Below are 16,342 nucleotides of genomic sequence, written 5' to 3'. Positions count from 1 at the left end.
GAAATGCTTTTAAACTTAATAGTGCAAGGGTCTTCAGGTTTTCATATTCTTCACGTTGTAGCATAATCAAAATCATTATCTTTTAAGACACCAATGCTCCTCATTGGTAACAATCTCCCCCTTTTTTATGATGATAAAAAATTTCTTATTTAAAAGCATTGTTGAATATCTGCACAAACTTTAAACTTACAAACAGGTTAGCAGTAACTGCACTAGAAGAGGTTCTCCCCCTTTTTGATCATAAGCAAAAAGTAAGTATGCTCCCCCTCAAAATGTTCTCCCCTCAAAATTTTCCCCCTCTTAATAAAATAATGTATGCACTAAATGAGAATATGAAAGGATTCTATTTATTTTGGGAAAATGTCATTACAGCAGAAGAAAATACAACCAAAGTAGTACATTAATGGAAAACAATCAAACAAGCAGCCTAATCTAGAAATCTGGAGTAGGTGGTCTTTCCGGAGGATGAAGATTGAGGCGATTTTTAATGTTGCCAAGATGAGTGTCAAAATCATCAAACTTCTCAATCACATATTCCTCATGAGTTTGCTGCATTTCAATGAGTTCATCAAAACGTGCTTGATGAGCAAAACTCATGTCCTCGAATTGCTTGGACAAATTTGCAAAGTACTCTTCCATTGAGAGAGAGGAGGATGAAGGCATGGTAGAAGGTCTAGCTTCTGATGGAGTAGCAACTCCTACTGGTTCTGCCATATGGGCATCCATATCATCATCTTCATCATTCTGATGATCATCATCCTTGTGAATGATCACGCGCCCATGGGCGACAAAACCCATTTGACGAAACGTTGTCTCCCCGATTTCAGTGTCAATTGCTTGGATGGCTTGGGTGAGCTCTCCTTCTATACGAACTCCTTTGTATTCAATAATCCTAGAGATGAGAAAAGCGTAGGGAAGATGATAGGCATGATACTTTTTGGCCTTTAGCATAGTATCAGAGATGAGTGCAGGCTAATCAATATGGATATTATTTAAAATCTCATAAAGAAGAAGAAGGCCCTGCTAAAAACATTGAGCATGTTTTGTAGCATGGGGGAACAAAAGCCACACTATCAGATAATGAATTAAGCGTTCTTCTACCTTGAAGTCACCCACCAACAGTTGACGATGTGTTGTCTGTTGAGGATGTCGTAGAAATGATTGCAAGGCTAGCAAGCGATTGAAGTCCGGGACCCAAAGGTGAACTTTGACAGCATCATCCCATATGTCGTCATCCAAAATAATTGGGCCCCCGTTCACCTTGGTTGTGACAATGCCATCACAATATTTTAAATTGAAGTAGAACACTCTGATGAAATCAAGATATATACACCCCTTTTGTTCTACTAGATGAGTGAGACCTAGAGCTCCAAATATATCAAGGAATTGAAATCCATAGAATCGATAGAAATCTAACATGATGAATTTAACTACCATGAGCCTACGTTCCTGCCCAAAAGTTGGCAAAATCTGCATGCTTTTCTTGATCGGAAATCCAACCTTCAATGGATGCAGGACGAGCATCTCTTGAACGAGATGAAGAAGCACCAACAGTCCTCTGTTGATGGATTGACAAGTGTACCAAATCACACAAGTAATATAAAATGGTAAGACCAAGTATCGTATCCTAGAGGAATCTCGACACTAAACAATTGTGTGATAACTCGATTAATTAAGACTTAAATAGAAAGAGATCATTGGTTTCAAATGCAAAGACATAAAATTAAATATGAATGCAATTGATCAATAGCATAGAACACAACGATGGATGGAGGTTGTTTATAAAATGAGATGATTATGTTGTTAGGGTTTGATTTCACCAAGTTTACTCTCATGTATATAAGAATTCTTCTTTTTACATTAATGTTAACGTCACTCACTAAATTACTTAGAACCCGATACCTCGACGCAATAAGCCTGCCTTAATTCCTAGTTCGTGCAATTCCTAGCGTTCCTAGAAAATTAAGTCTGAAGATCAAGAGCTTATGACGGCCAAGTACTCACACCCTCATCCCTGAGAAATATTACCCTTGGGAGAATTCAACAAGAACCTGAATTATAAGGAACCTCCCAACACTCATGCAATTCATAAATCATGCTACTAAATGAGTTAAATAGAGCAAGCATTGAAACAGATGAATTCCCTAACAATTAATGAAAAATCATATATGATTAAGAATCAATTCAAATACATGAGAGTTCACAAGGTTACATCATTCTCCAACAACAAATAAAGTTTAGTTCCCCATTGGCATGGCGAAACTAGATGAATAATGGAAAAGCATGAGATAGTAAACCCTAAAAGTAGAGGATGGAAGCTTCCGCCTCCAGATCTGCCTTTAAAGAGTAGAAAAGTGTGTTGTTGTGCTGCTCCAACCAGAGATACCAAACCTAGGACACTAGGGTCCTTTAAATAGAACAGAAGTAGAACAAAAACAAAGCCCAAGCCTGAGTCGCTGGCGCTCAAGCGCCCCACTTAGGGCGCCCGGGCAACAAGCGGTGGTCTTCCACGCTCAAGCCTCGCAGAGGTCACCCAAGCCTTCTACATCCGGCGCTCAAGCACCCCCAAAAGCGGCGCCCGGGCGGTGAGCGACACTTCCTGCCCTTAAGCCTTCCAGAGTACGCCCAAGCCTTCTTCATCCGGCGCTTAAGAGCCCCAAAAAGGGGCGCCCGGGCAGTGAGCCACACTTCCTACGCTTAAGCTTTCTAGAATACGCCCAACCCTTCTTCATCCAGCGCTCAAGCACCCCAAAAAGGGGCGCCCGGGCAGTGAGCGGCACTTCCTGCGCTTAAGCCTCAAAAGGGGAGCCCAAGCCTTGAGCTTCTTTCCTTCTGATGCTTTTTTTGGACCTTTCTGAGCTCTATCTCCTTAGCACTTTATCCCTACTTTCCATATTAACTCATTTTCTATCAAAACAAAGGGAATTAGTCATTAAATCATCAAATTCAACCTCGACTCTCTTATTCACCCAACTTAACAGAAAAACATGATTCTAAGCAAGTTTCTAAGCAGAAAAGGGTGAATTTAGTATTAAAAGTACATCACAGATAACAATATTTTCAACCGTTATCATCCTCCTATGAGGTCTTCTTGAATCAGCCATGGCAGGATGAGAACGATGGGATGTGTGAAGAGTGATGGGAAGAAAAGAGGAAATCTGGTGCAGATCTTAGTTGAGCAGAGTTTTAGGTGCAAAGGAGTGGCTAGTAATCGATTATAAGGGTTTATTTATAGGAAGAATTGAAAAACTAGTTGTTTATGGTCTTTTATAGTCGTTTTAAGACGTTGTAACGACTCTTTTGTTGAAACTGTATGCGTAATAATCGATTATGGTAAATGATAATCGATTATCGCTTCAAAAAAGAATTTCCAGAAATGCAAGGACAATAGATTATTGATGGTAATAATCAATTATCTGTTCATGACTACTCCAAATTTGACAAGCTAGTTAGAATAATCGATTATGCCTCGGAATAATCGATTAAATACGAACTGAGCCCTTTCTCAGACGCTTAGAATAATCGATCATATCCCTTGGATAATCGATTAAATACGTTAGGAGTACGAAAAGCGTGAAAAAGTAAAAAATCTTGAGTCTAAGACATGTCTATGACTCCTAACTCTCTTCTAAGTTCATAGAATCTATCTTTAGGCAAGGCTTTTGTGAAAATATCTGCTAATTGATTCAAAGTATCAATATATTTTATAGAGCAATCACCTTTTTGGATATGATCTCTTAAGAAGTGATGTCTTATCTCTATATGCTTAGTTCTAGAATGCATTATGGGGTTCTTGGTTAGATTTATAGCACTAGTGTTGTCACATTTAAGAAGAATGTGATCAAAGAAGATATCAAAATCCTCCCATTATTGTTTCATCTACTAGATTTGGGCACAACAGTTGTCTGCAGCTATATATTCAGCTTCAGTGGTAGATGATGGAGGTCGCACCCATACAAATTTGATGTGCATTAAGAATGAAGTATAGACTAGGAAGTGATGCCTAGGTCGTCTCTTAAGAATCAAATGTGGTTCATGTAATAGGTCAAACACATAGTGGGGGGTAGTTGGTGAAGAGTTTGTGAATGCAAATGAACTAAATTAAAACACGAATATAAACGCTGATGTGAACACAAAATTAAAACGGTTGGTCACTAATTCAATTACATGCTTCCAATCACAGATTAACGACAATTACATACTACTCTAATCCAAATCCAACAAGAATCATTGAAATTTTTAATCCCCGAAAACGGAGTCAAAAACTTGTTAAGACCTCGGCAAGTGTACTGAATCGTATCAAGTAATAATAAATGGTAAGACCAAGTATCGTTTCCCAAGAGACTCACGACACTAAACAGTTATGTGATTACTAAACTAATTAAGACTCTGAAGAACAATTTTTGGGGTTTTTGAATGCAAATGCAATAAAATAAACATGAACACAATTTGATAAATTAAGGCTAAGCACAAGAATGAATGGATGAAGTTGATGATATTGTTGTTGGGTTTAGATTTCACCTAATTTACTCTCATGCATATATGAATTCATCTTCTTCATTAATGTTAATGCCACTTTCTAATTAACCTTAAACCCGATGTCTCGGTGAAGAAAGCCTACTCCTAATTACTAGTTCACAATGTCTTGTCTCCCTACCAATTAATCATGCATTACATTCGCACAAAAGCTTAAAGGCAACTAATCATCCTATTCCTATGTCTAGGTAATATTGCTCATGAGAGAATTTCCCCAGTTCTAGATTTCCCCTATGTGTCCATATCGACAAAATCAAAGATCACGCAATTGAATGAGTTAAACAAAGCATGCATAGAGTGTAGAGGAAAAACCCTAACAATTAATGAAGTAAAGAATATGTAATCAAGAATCAATTCAATACATGAGATTTTAAGAGGTTACATCTTGCCCAACAACAAATAAGGTTTAGTTCTCCATCGTCATGGAAGAATTAGATGAACAATGGAATGAAAGAATGGAAGAGATAGAAAAACCATAGAAAGAGAAGAGGAGAACAATCACCATCTCCAAATCTACCCCCAAGGGGTGAAAAGTGTGTTTCTGTGCTCAAGCCATCAAAAGATACAATCCCTAGGACGTGCAAGTCCTTAAATATAACATAAAAATAACAGAAAACAGGTTCAAGCCCATAAAAATAACAGAAAACAGGTCCAAGCCCATGTCGTCGGCGCTTAGCGCCCCTAAACAGCACTCAGCGGTAGCTGCGACACTCAAATGATGCATGACCGTTCGGTTTCAATTTTTGACCGATCAGTCTTAAACTGTTGACCATTCGACATGACTTCTACCACGTCATTCAACTTCTCCTTTCACAAATCGTTCGGTTTGCCTATGTTTTTCTGCAACCGATTGATCCTCAGTTACACCGTTCGACAGTTATCTTTCTTGCTCACACCGATTCAGCCTAGTTCCACCACGTTCACACCGTTCGGTCTCTGTTATGAACTGTTCGGTCTCTGTCTTCTCCTTTATCTGACCGTTCGATCAGTCTCAGTAATCGTTTAGTCTGGGTTCTTAACCCTTCGGTTTGGATTCTCCTGCATCCTACCGTTCATTATGGTACTGTTTTTGTCTTTTCTGGGTTCCAACTCCTTGCTACTTCAACTTCTTTCATCCAATTCATCTTAATTCTTGTCAAAACAAGGAAAACCAAGCATAAAACCCATCTAACTCTCTTATTTCCAAAACTTAAAAAAAACATGATTTCAAGCTAGTTTCTAAGTCAAAAAGGGTGTTTTTAATATTAAAATTAAGTATAAAAATAACCGTTATCAACGAGCCGGAAGGAAACAGCTCTGCCAACTTGAAGAGAACCGCTCTGACCTTTGACACACAAAGCGCGAGCTTCTCCTGTTCACAAGACTTGACAATAAGAATGAACTGGCACTTGAGAACTTCCTCAGATAGCACTGTATTCTAAGTTACGCAAAGTTATCTCTGAAAGGTTTTGGCAAAGAGATTTATAACCTACTGGTCTGAAAATGAAAAGACGCATTACAACAGCCAGTGATAATTGATTATTGTAAGTGATAATCGATTATATGTGAGACTTGGAACAATTAGGATGTTTAACTCTTCAACCGATCGCATGACGTTCTTCATCTTATGCCACTCGGTTTGATTCATCACAGCCTCCTGTCGTTCAGTTTAAAGCCTTATCACCTTTTGTTGTTCGACTTAATTTCGCACTGCCTTTGATCGTTCGGTGCTGCCTGCTTCGTCTCGGTCATGCTCTCCACTGCTCGGTTCAATTCTTGTAAACTTTCCAGCTCTTAACATTTTCTTCTACAGTGTTAGTTAGATATAATATCGTTCGGCTTGTGTATGACACCGTTGGGTCTTCAACTGGTATGTTCCATTCAGCCTTCAACTTATTATATGTCGTTCGGTCTGTCAGCTGTGCTTGATCATGAACAATGTTTTGCCTTCAGGTGATTGTAGTTGTTCGGTCGTTGACTAATAGTGATCGTTCGCTCTTCATCTTCTTATCTTTCGTTCAGTCTTGGTCATAACTTTACCGCTCGGTCCTAAGTTCTCGGTCATGACTTCTCGTGTCCTGACTTCTTGGTCTTGGTCATGACTTTTGTCATTCGGTGCTTACTGCTTGGTCATGACTTCTGCCGTTCGGTGCTTACCGCTTGATCATTACGGTTTGTGTACTGAAATGCTTTTAAACTTAATACTGCAAGGGTCTTCGGGTCTTCATATTCTTCACTTTGTAGCATCATCAAAATCATTATCTTTTAAGACACTAATGCTCCTCATTGGTAACAGACTGAACAGAAGCAATCGATTGCACTCAAGGCTACCAACAAAAGAACCTTCAAAAAGGCTGAATCTGATGCAGATATATCAGAAAAAGAAGTCATGAATATGATGGTAAAAAAGTTTACCAAATTTATGAAAAATAGAACTGCTGGAACTGACTATGCATGTAACTCCAAAAGAAGGAAGAAAGAATTCTAAGACAAGCATTGTTACGTGTTATGAATGTGGAAAAGATGGTCTCATCAAGCGAAAGTGTCCAGAATTGAAGAACAAACAAAGGGTTGATTACAAGTATCCTTAGGACAAGAGAAGAAGTAACCAAAGGAAGGCTTACATTACGTGGGAGAATAGTGATGGTGACTCATCAAGCGATGATGATTAAAGTGTAGAGGAGGAGTCAAACCTATGTTTCATGGCTAGTTCAACACATTCAGAAGATAATGATAGTTATTTCGAGAATGAGCCAATTGATGTCAAGTATTACATGCTGTTGGGCACATATCAAGAACTGCATGCAGGAGCTATGAAATTACAATACAAGGTAAATTGATTAACTCTAACATAAGAGACTTTAAATGAGAAGCTTTAAAATGAGTTAGAACTTGCTTTGAATATTCTGCTGATAATGTTAAAATTGAAATTCAGATTGTGGAGAAAGAATGTGAAAATTGTAGTGTTCATATTGAAAAGATAGAATTCTTGACTAGCATGCTATCTAAGTTTACTCTTGGTAGAAATAATTTAGAAGTTTTTTTAAGGTCACAAGGTATAGCTATTTACAAGCAAGGTATTTGTTATAAGGCAGAGAGTAACAGAATAAATTCTAAGAAATTTAATGATCTCTAAGCAAACCTATTACCAATACTTGTTTTTACTGCAATAATATTGGCCACAGAGTGAGGAATTGTTATTAGAGGAAGTTTGGTGTTCCAAGAGGAAAGTATAAATGGACTCCTAAAGAACAACCTCCTGTGACTAACAAAAAAGGCCCCAAGTTCATTTGGGTACCTGCAACAAAACCGTTTGAATGTTTTGCAGGAAAGTGAGATGATCAGGCAAGCAGAATAATACTCAAGGATGAGGCTCAGTGGAATACGTAAAATTCCTTGAGTGAATCAATGTGGTACCATTAATTGTCAAACTCATGCATTCATGCATAATGAGGTTTTGTATTTGAATGTATGTTGTATGCATAATCGTTGATTGTTGATTGCTTATCTCTTTGTTGATTATGTATGAAAAACATATTTCATGATTTTTAATCGATTACAATATTAATAGAATCGATTTGTTTATATGTCTGTGTTTCTATGTTATATGTTAATCTGGGTTTAAAATGGAATCGATTTCGAAATTCATAAAATCGATTGTGAATGATTCACAGGTGTTAACAACAATTTTGATCCCCGACAACAGCGCCAAAAACTTGTTGATGGATTGACAAGTGTACCTAATCACACAAGTAATATAAAATGGTAAGAACAAGTATCGTATCCCAAGAGACTCTCGGCACTAGACAGTCGTGTGATAACTCGATTAATTAAGACTTAAAGAAAACGAGATCATTGGTTTCAGATGCAAAGACAGAAAATTAAATATGAATGCAGTTTGATCAATAGCAGAATAACACAGTGATGAACGAATGCCATTTTTAATATGAGATGAGTAAGTTCTTGGGTTAGATTTCACCAACTTCACTCTCATGTATGTAAGGATTCTTCTTTATGCATTAATGTTAACGTCACTCACTAAATCACTTAAACCCGATCCCTCGGCGAAATAAGTCTGTTCTTAATCACTAGTTCATGCAATTCCTAGCATTCCTACTAATTAAATGTGAAGATCAAGAGCTTTAAGACGACCAAGACTCATACCTTGCTCCCTGAGAAATATTACTCTTGGGAGTAATTCAACAAGAACTTGAATTGTAAGGAACCTCCCGGCACTCATGCAATTAAAAAATCATGCTATTGAATGAGTTAAACAAAGAAAGGGTTGTAACAAATGAATTACTCTAATAATTAATGAAAAATTATGTATTATTAAGAATCAATTCAAATACATGAGAGTTCACAAGGTTACATCATCCCCCAGCAACAACTAATGTTTAGTTCACCATAGACTTGGTGAAACTAGACGAATAATGGAGAAGAATGAGATAGAAAAACCCTAAAAGTAGAAGATGGAAGCTCCCGTGTCCAAATCCACCTCCAGTGACTGAAAGAGTGTGTTGTTGCGCTCCCTCTGCCAAAGATACAAAACCCATGTCGTTGGCGCTCAAACGCCTTAAGTGGGGCACCCGGGCGTCGAACGATACTTTCTGGTGCCTAAGCGCCCAAAAGGGGTGCCAAGGCGGTGTGTGGTGCACTTTTGGCACTCAAGCCCCCCTGAGGGCGCTCAAGCCTCGCGAATTTTTTCAGCACTGCGTTTTTTCTCTTTTTTTGTAGTTCTACTCACTCCTTGAGTTCCGACTGCTTCATACTTTGACTCCTCTTCCAAATCACTTCATTAACCTACTAAACCAAGGGAATTTAGTCATAAAATCATTAAGTTCATCCTCAACTCTCTTATTCACACAACTTAACAGAAAATCATGATTTCAAGAAAGTTTCTAAACAGAAAATGGTGCATTTAGTATCAAAATCAGTAGATGTCTAGTCACTGTCCTCTTCCGTAACAACATCCATCAGTAGATGTTTTCATTCATCATCCTCATCATAGCAACATCTATCAGTAGATGTTGTAGAAGCATCCATCAGTAGATGTTATCATTACTGCCATCAGAAGCAGCATTTAACCTAAAAAAACTCAAACACACAAAGGAAAAAATCAAATCAAAACCATACAATTAAATCAACTAAAAAGAAAAGTTTATAAAAATGGGCTATCATTCATCGTAGCAGCATCCATCAATAGATGTTGTTATCTGAATCCTCTTAGCATCCCTTAGTAGAGTTGTCTAACATCTATCAACAAATGTTGTCATTACTGCAAAACAAAATCAAATCCACACCACAACTAAATAAAAAAAAACAAAATCAGAAACTGGGTTGCCTCCCAGCAAGCACTTCTTTAACGTCACTAGCTTGACCCACTGCAATTGCCCTCTGCCTCAATTGTTCCCTTTTCTGGATATTTTTTTCTCTTTGTTGATTTTTTTAAGGAATTTAATATAACCAGGAACCTATTGTAGTGTCCCAATCATAGGAATTTTAATCTCCAATTTCTCTAAGATTTTCATGAAACGCTTAAACTGTTTTTCCTTCTCCTTCCTATGATACTTCTTTGGGTGAGGAAGGGGTTTTTCATATGATTCTTTCTTTTTTTGTCTCATCCTCCTTCTCTCTCTTTTTCTTTTCTTCCCTCTCTTTTTCCTCCTTGGAACACTCCTTAGGGTACAAAAGATTTTTCTCAATTTTTTTCTTTTCTCTCTCAACCTCTTATGTTTCTTTTCTCTCTTCTTCCACATTCTTCCCCTTTTCTTTTCTCTCAACCTCACTTTTTCTCTCTTCTTTTTCTTCTCTCTCTTTTAACTCAACTTTTTCTTTTCTCTCTACTTCTTTCCCTTTCTCCCTCTCATCTTTCACGCTCACAATAACCTTCATTCTTCCTTGGGGTTAACTTCAGTATTAGCCCTGAAACTTTTGATAGGTATCTCTTTCAACTTCTTGGCTATTTGACCAACCTGCATCTCTAGATTCCTTACAATAGCTTCAGTGCTTTTCTGATTGGAGAGAGTTGCCTGCATGAACTATTGGAGAGTCTCCTCAAGCTTTGTAGTTCTATCAGCTAGAGAGGGTTGTTGTTGCTGTTGTGGTGGTCTATTGAATTGTCCACCAACTTCCCCAAATTGACCTTGTCCCATGCTTGGATGAGATTTCCACCCTGGATTGTAATTGTTGGGACGAAATTGCTTGCCCATGTAGTTAACATCTTCATTGAGATTCTTGGGCACTAGAAATTAACCATTAATATGATCACCACCACATAGTTCACAAAGTTGTTGTTGAACCTGTAAGACATTCTAGCACTCCTTTAGTGGCTGAGAAAGCTTCTTTGTCAAGACCTCCAATTGTTAATAATCTCGTTTTGAGCAAGCAGGGCATCATAAGACTGTAACTGTAGAACTCCCTAAGGTTGTGATTGAGCTCCTCTTTCACTGTGCATCTCATTGTCATTGGTAGCCATGTCGTCAATTAATTCATAGGCTTCTTCTGGAGTCTTACACTTGATATTGCCTCCAACTAAGGCATCCAACATCAATTTAGTTTATGAGCCAAGACATCCAAGGAAAAGAATGACTACCGTTGCTTCATCAAAACCATGAGTAGGCGTCTTTCTCAACAAGCTCTTGTGTTTATCCCATGCTTGCCCTAATGTCTCCTCCATGCCTTGCCTGAAAGAAGAGATTTCCTACTTCCCTTTGTTGATATTTGACTGTGGGAAGTATTTGCTCAAGAATTTTGCAACCACATCTTCCCACTTAGTCAAGCCATTTTTAGGAAAAGAGTTCAACCACACTTTAGCATTTCCTCCCAGTGAGAAAGGAAACAAGCTCAGTCTAATAGCATCATCTGACACTCCATTCAGCTTCACAGTATTGCAGATCTCATTAAAAGTGGTTAGATGCTCATATGGACTTTCATGTGACAGTCCATTGAATTGGTTGCTCTTCACTAGATGGATCAACGTAGGCTTCATCTCCATGCTTGTGGCATTGACCATCGGCTTTGCAATGCTGTTAAAATGGTGGGGGCCAACAACTGTTGCATAATCTGCCAAAGTACGCTTACCACCATTGTTGTCCATGCTTTCCTAATCAGATTGTGAGCCCTGTGAAATTTTCTCTAGAGAAGGTTCTCTAGATAATCTATTTCTTATTGGCATTCTACTAGTCTCAAGTCCTTCAAGAAGAGGTTCAAAACTTTTGCTGCTCCTAGTCCTGACTGTTTCCTGCATGAACTAGACACAAAACCCTAGACAACACTATTAGCACAAAAACAAACGACACAAAACACAAATTAAAAAAAGGATAAGAACAAAAATAAAAATATAAAAATAAAAATAAAGTTAAAGTTATTTAAGAATCACACAAATAGAATAGTTTAAACCGTGAGTCCCCGACAACGGCGCCAAAAACTTGTTAACAACAATTTTGAACCCCGACAACGGTGCCAAAAATTTGTTGATAGATCGACAAGTGTACCAAATCGCAATAATAATATAAAATGATAAGACCAAGTATCGTATCCCCAGAGACTCTCGACACTAGACAATTGTGTGATAACTCGATTAATTAAGACTTAAAGAAAACGAGATCATTGGTTTAAGATGCAAAGACAGAAAAATAAATATGAATGCAGTTTGATCAATAGCAGAATAGCACAGTGATGAACCGATGTTGTTTTTAATATGAGATGAGTAGGTTGTTGGGGTTAGATTTCACCAAGTTCACTCTCATGTATGTAAGAATTCTTCTTTATGCAGTAATGTTAACATCACTCACTAAATTACTTAAACCTGATCCCTCGATGAAATAAGTCTGTCCTTAATCACTAGTTCATGCAATTCGTAGCATTCCTAGTAATTAAATGTGAAGATCAAGAGCTTTAATACGACCAAGAATCACACCCTCCTCCTTGAGAAATATTACTCTTGTGAGTAATTCAACAAGAACCTGAATTGTAAGGAACCTCCCAGCACTCTATTAACCCTCAGTAAGTGTAACCGAATCGTATCAAGTAATAATAAATGGTAAGATCAAGTATCGTTTCCTAAAGGACTCACGGCCTAAACAGTTACGTGATTTGTTGATTATCTTAGACTTGTAACCGAAAATATTGTTGTTAAACTATGAAAAATAAACATGAATGCAAGGTTTCGATCAATGGACTTGAACAATGCAAAAACGGTTGATGAATAATATGAATGGTTATGTTGTTGGGGTTTACCAATTCATCCTATCCACTATCATGTATTCATGAATTCATCTTTCTTCATTAATGTTAATGTTACTTTCTAAATTAACTTAAACCCAATGTCTTGGTGAAGAAAGCCTACTCCTAATCACTAGTTTACAATGTCTTGTCTCCCTAGCAATTATTCATGCATTACATTCGCACAGAAGCTTAAAGGCAAACCAACCATCATATTCCTATGTCTAGGGTAATACTACTATTGGGAGAATTTCTTCATGTCTAGATATATCTATATGTGTCCATACAAATAACATCAATGATCATGCAATTGGATGAGTTAAACAAAGCATGCATAGAGTATAGAAGAAAAACTCTAACAATTAATGAAAGAAAGCATATATTATAAAGAATCAATTCAATACATGACAACTTCAAAGGATTACAATGGTTCCCCAACAACAATGAAGGTTTAGTTCACCATAATCATGGTGAAACTAGATGAAAAATAATGAAAGAATGAAAGATATAACCCTAGAATTTGAAGAGTGGAGCTTGAGCATCCAAAATCCTCCTCCAAGGGGTGAAGAAAGTGTATTTTGCTTCGTTCCAGCCAAAGATGACTGACCTAGGTCGACTAAAACCTTATATATTATTCTAAAAATTACAGAAAAGTGGCCCAAGGCCCATAAAAATTGTGCTCAACGGTAAATACCGCTTAGCAGTAAGTGCACGTTCTTCTATTTGACGCTCAACTTCATTTTTGCCCCTTAGTGGTGACTACTGGACCTCAAGAACACCGCTCAGCGGTAATTTCTGCTGAGCAGTACTCGTGTCTTCTCTTTTTGTGCACTTTTAACTTTCTTTTCTGATTCCAACTTCTTCCTACTTCACTTCTTTCATTCAATTCATCTTAAAACCTGCAAAAACAAGGAAAACCAAGCATAAAACCTATCCAACTCTCTTATTTCAAAAGCATACACAAAAGCATGATTCCAAGCTAGTTTCTAAGTCATAAAGGTTGTCTTTAAGGTCAATTTTAAGTATAAAAATAACAGTTTTTCAACAGTTATCACAACCCCAAAATTAGAAGTTTGCTTGTCCTCAAGCAAACAAGATGTAACTCAATCTTCCGCCAATCCACACCATGGTTCACCACATTCAAAACTCCTTCTTTCAAGACAAGTAAGTACTCAAATTAGCTCATCACAAAGACTTCAATCAAGATGTGCATATGCTTTAGTGTTCACGCAATCACATAATATCCAACAAATGTTATTTTCATGAATGAATAATCAACTAAGCATAGATGTTCTTATGTGTTCATGGAATCTTTCCTCACTAGATAAAGCGTTTCACTCAAACACACAAGTGTATACGAGGTCACTCATTCACTCTACTATCACAATGTCACATGAATTAACTTTGCCTTTCATTTAACCACGATAAAAAACATTTACAAGCAAGTATCATCAGAAGGACTTTTCTATGGCTTATAATGTGGCTGGGCTAACAAGAAAATTGGTTTTTCTAGATCACAAAATCCTTGAGTTAAGCGAATCATCTAAACACAACCATTCTTCCTTCTTCCCAACTTTCTTTTCCATTGAGCCTTTCTTTTTCTTTCTTTTCTTTTCCTTTTTCTTTTACTTTTCACGTGCTTAGCTCTTGGCTCAATGCTTGTTATTTTCCCTTTCTAGACTTCCCAACAACCCCAAATTTGAACATTTATCAATACCACAAAATATTCTCAACTCAACTCAAGGTAAAGCTTTTCAAAAAGGGTTTTCAAATCATGTTCAAAGCTAAAGGTTCAAAGGATAGAACACATAGTGTTCTCTTTTACTGGGCTAAAATCATGCATATTGGCTAAAAAGGTTTTCCAGCAAATGCCTTGATCATATGACACATACAAGCAAATGATTCAATCATAGAAAACATGGGCAAAGTCACTCATGCTTTCAAAGTAATAACATTCAATCAAAAACTCTGGATCTTAAAAACCTCACATACAGGCTCATTTAACCATTCCACATACACATCCTGGTTAGCATCATAATCAGAATCACAACATCATGCATTTGTTCACAAAGCTTGTAAACCATCACCTGTATCTCAGTATATAATGCACAATCTCAACATCAATCAATTATCAAAGCATCATGAAGTAATACTCATCATGCATAAGTCACAAGCAAACCATCATAACAAACACAGTTTCAAATTGAGTACATCAAACCCTATTCTACTAACAAAAGCAAATAAGTTCAATGAGTTTAGAACACTAGGGTGCCTCCCAGTAAGCACTTGTTTAACGTCTCGAGCCTGACCCAAAATCCTCCAGTACCCATCAGTAGGTGTAAACCTTTTCTTACCAACACCCATCATTAGGTGTAAACGAACATAATATCCTTCAGTAGATACTCTACCACCTAACATCCTTCAGTAGATGTAAACCCTGTAACAAGTTTGTACCCAAAACAAAAAATACCAAAAGTTCATAATTACATCACCAAACCAAAAATAAAAGTTCTTAAATCACTGGGTTGCCTCCCAGCAAGCGCTCTTTTAACATCACTAGCTTGACCCAATCAAGTTCAAGGATCAACCAACTTCATCACTGTAGACAACCACTCTACTTCTCCTCCCAGATAATGCTTAAGACGTTGACCATTCACCACCCAGCTTCTCTGTTGATCATTAGCAGCTGGATACCCCAATTCAATTGCTCCATGTGGACACACACTTTTCACTATGAATGGTCCTGACCATTTTGACTTCAACTTTCCAAGAAAAAACTTCAATCTTGAATTGAATAATAACACCTGTTGCCCTGTAGTAAAGACTTTTTTTTATCAACTTCCTGTCATGATAGCATTTTACCTTTTCTTTGCAGCTTTTGGACAAATCATGTGCATGCAACCACATCTCTTCAAGTTCCATCATCTGCCTTCTACGCTTATTTTGAGTTTCAGAAGGATCAAAATTCAAAAATTTAAGCGCCCATAAAGCTTTGTGCTCCATCTCCACTGGAAAATGACATGCTTTCCCACAGACTAACTGATAAGGCGATAAACCCATAAATGTCGTCATTGCAGTCCTGTATGCCCAGAGAGCATCATCAAGTTTCTGTGACCAGTCCTTTCTCTATACAACAACTATTTTCTCTAAGATCGCTTGATGTCTCTGTTAGACACCTCAGCTTGCCCATTAGTTTGTGGATGATAAGGTGCAGCTACCTTATGTGTCACACCATAATGTTTGAGTACCTTCGCTAATTGGTAATTACAAAAGTGAGATCCTCCATCACTAATAAGTACTCTAGGAGTTCCAAAGCGTGAGAAGATTTGCCTCTTTAGAAATTTAATCACAGTGTTGGCATCACTTTTGGGACACGCTGATGAGTCAATATTTTCTTGACTTCACTTAGCTTATTGTGCTAGATTTAATTAAGGAATTGTGCTTGAATGTCCAATGTTTCTTCATTTTTTTTATTATGCTTAATTTGACCAGAAATTCTTATTTTAATTAATTTAAATTATCTAAAACTAATTATTTGCATTATTAATTGTAGAGAAATTGTTGGATAAAATTGAGGGATTAATTTCTTTTGGAGGTGCAC

At 37.3% G+C, this 16,342-nt stretch overlaps 1 protein-coding gene across 1 annotated transcript; it reads right to left on the bottom strand.

The window, feature by feature from the left end:
- Nucleotides 1-15,317: 15,317 nt before the first annotated feature.
- Nucleotides 15,318-15,813, bottom strand: LOC148195414 (uncharacterized). The gene is made up of 2 exons (XM_088095201.1): nucleotides 15,604-15,813; nucleotides 15,318-15,503 (listed from the first exon to the last, which is right to left on the bottom strand). The coding sequence occupies exons 1-2, from the start codon at nucleotides 15,811-15,813 to the stop codon at nucleotides 15,318-15,320; spliced, it is 396 nt and encodes a 131-aa protein (XP_087951327.1).
- Between the last annotated feature and the right edge of the window lie 529 nt (nucleotides 15,814-16,342).

Source organism: Vigna umbellata, chromosome 7 (genome assembly GCF_029865625.1).
Source record: "Vigna umbellata cultivar VRB3 chromosome 7, Vumbellata_1.0, whole genome shotgun sequence".
NCBI classification, from domain to species: Eukaryota; Viridiplantae; Streptophyta; class Magnoliopsida; order Fabales; family Fabaceae; genus Vigna; species Vigna umbellata.
Note: the sequence above shows the minus strand (reverse complement) of the source record. Positions and strands in the feature narration are given on the sequence as shown.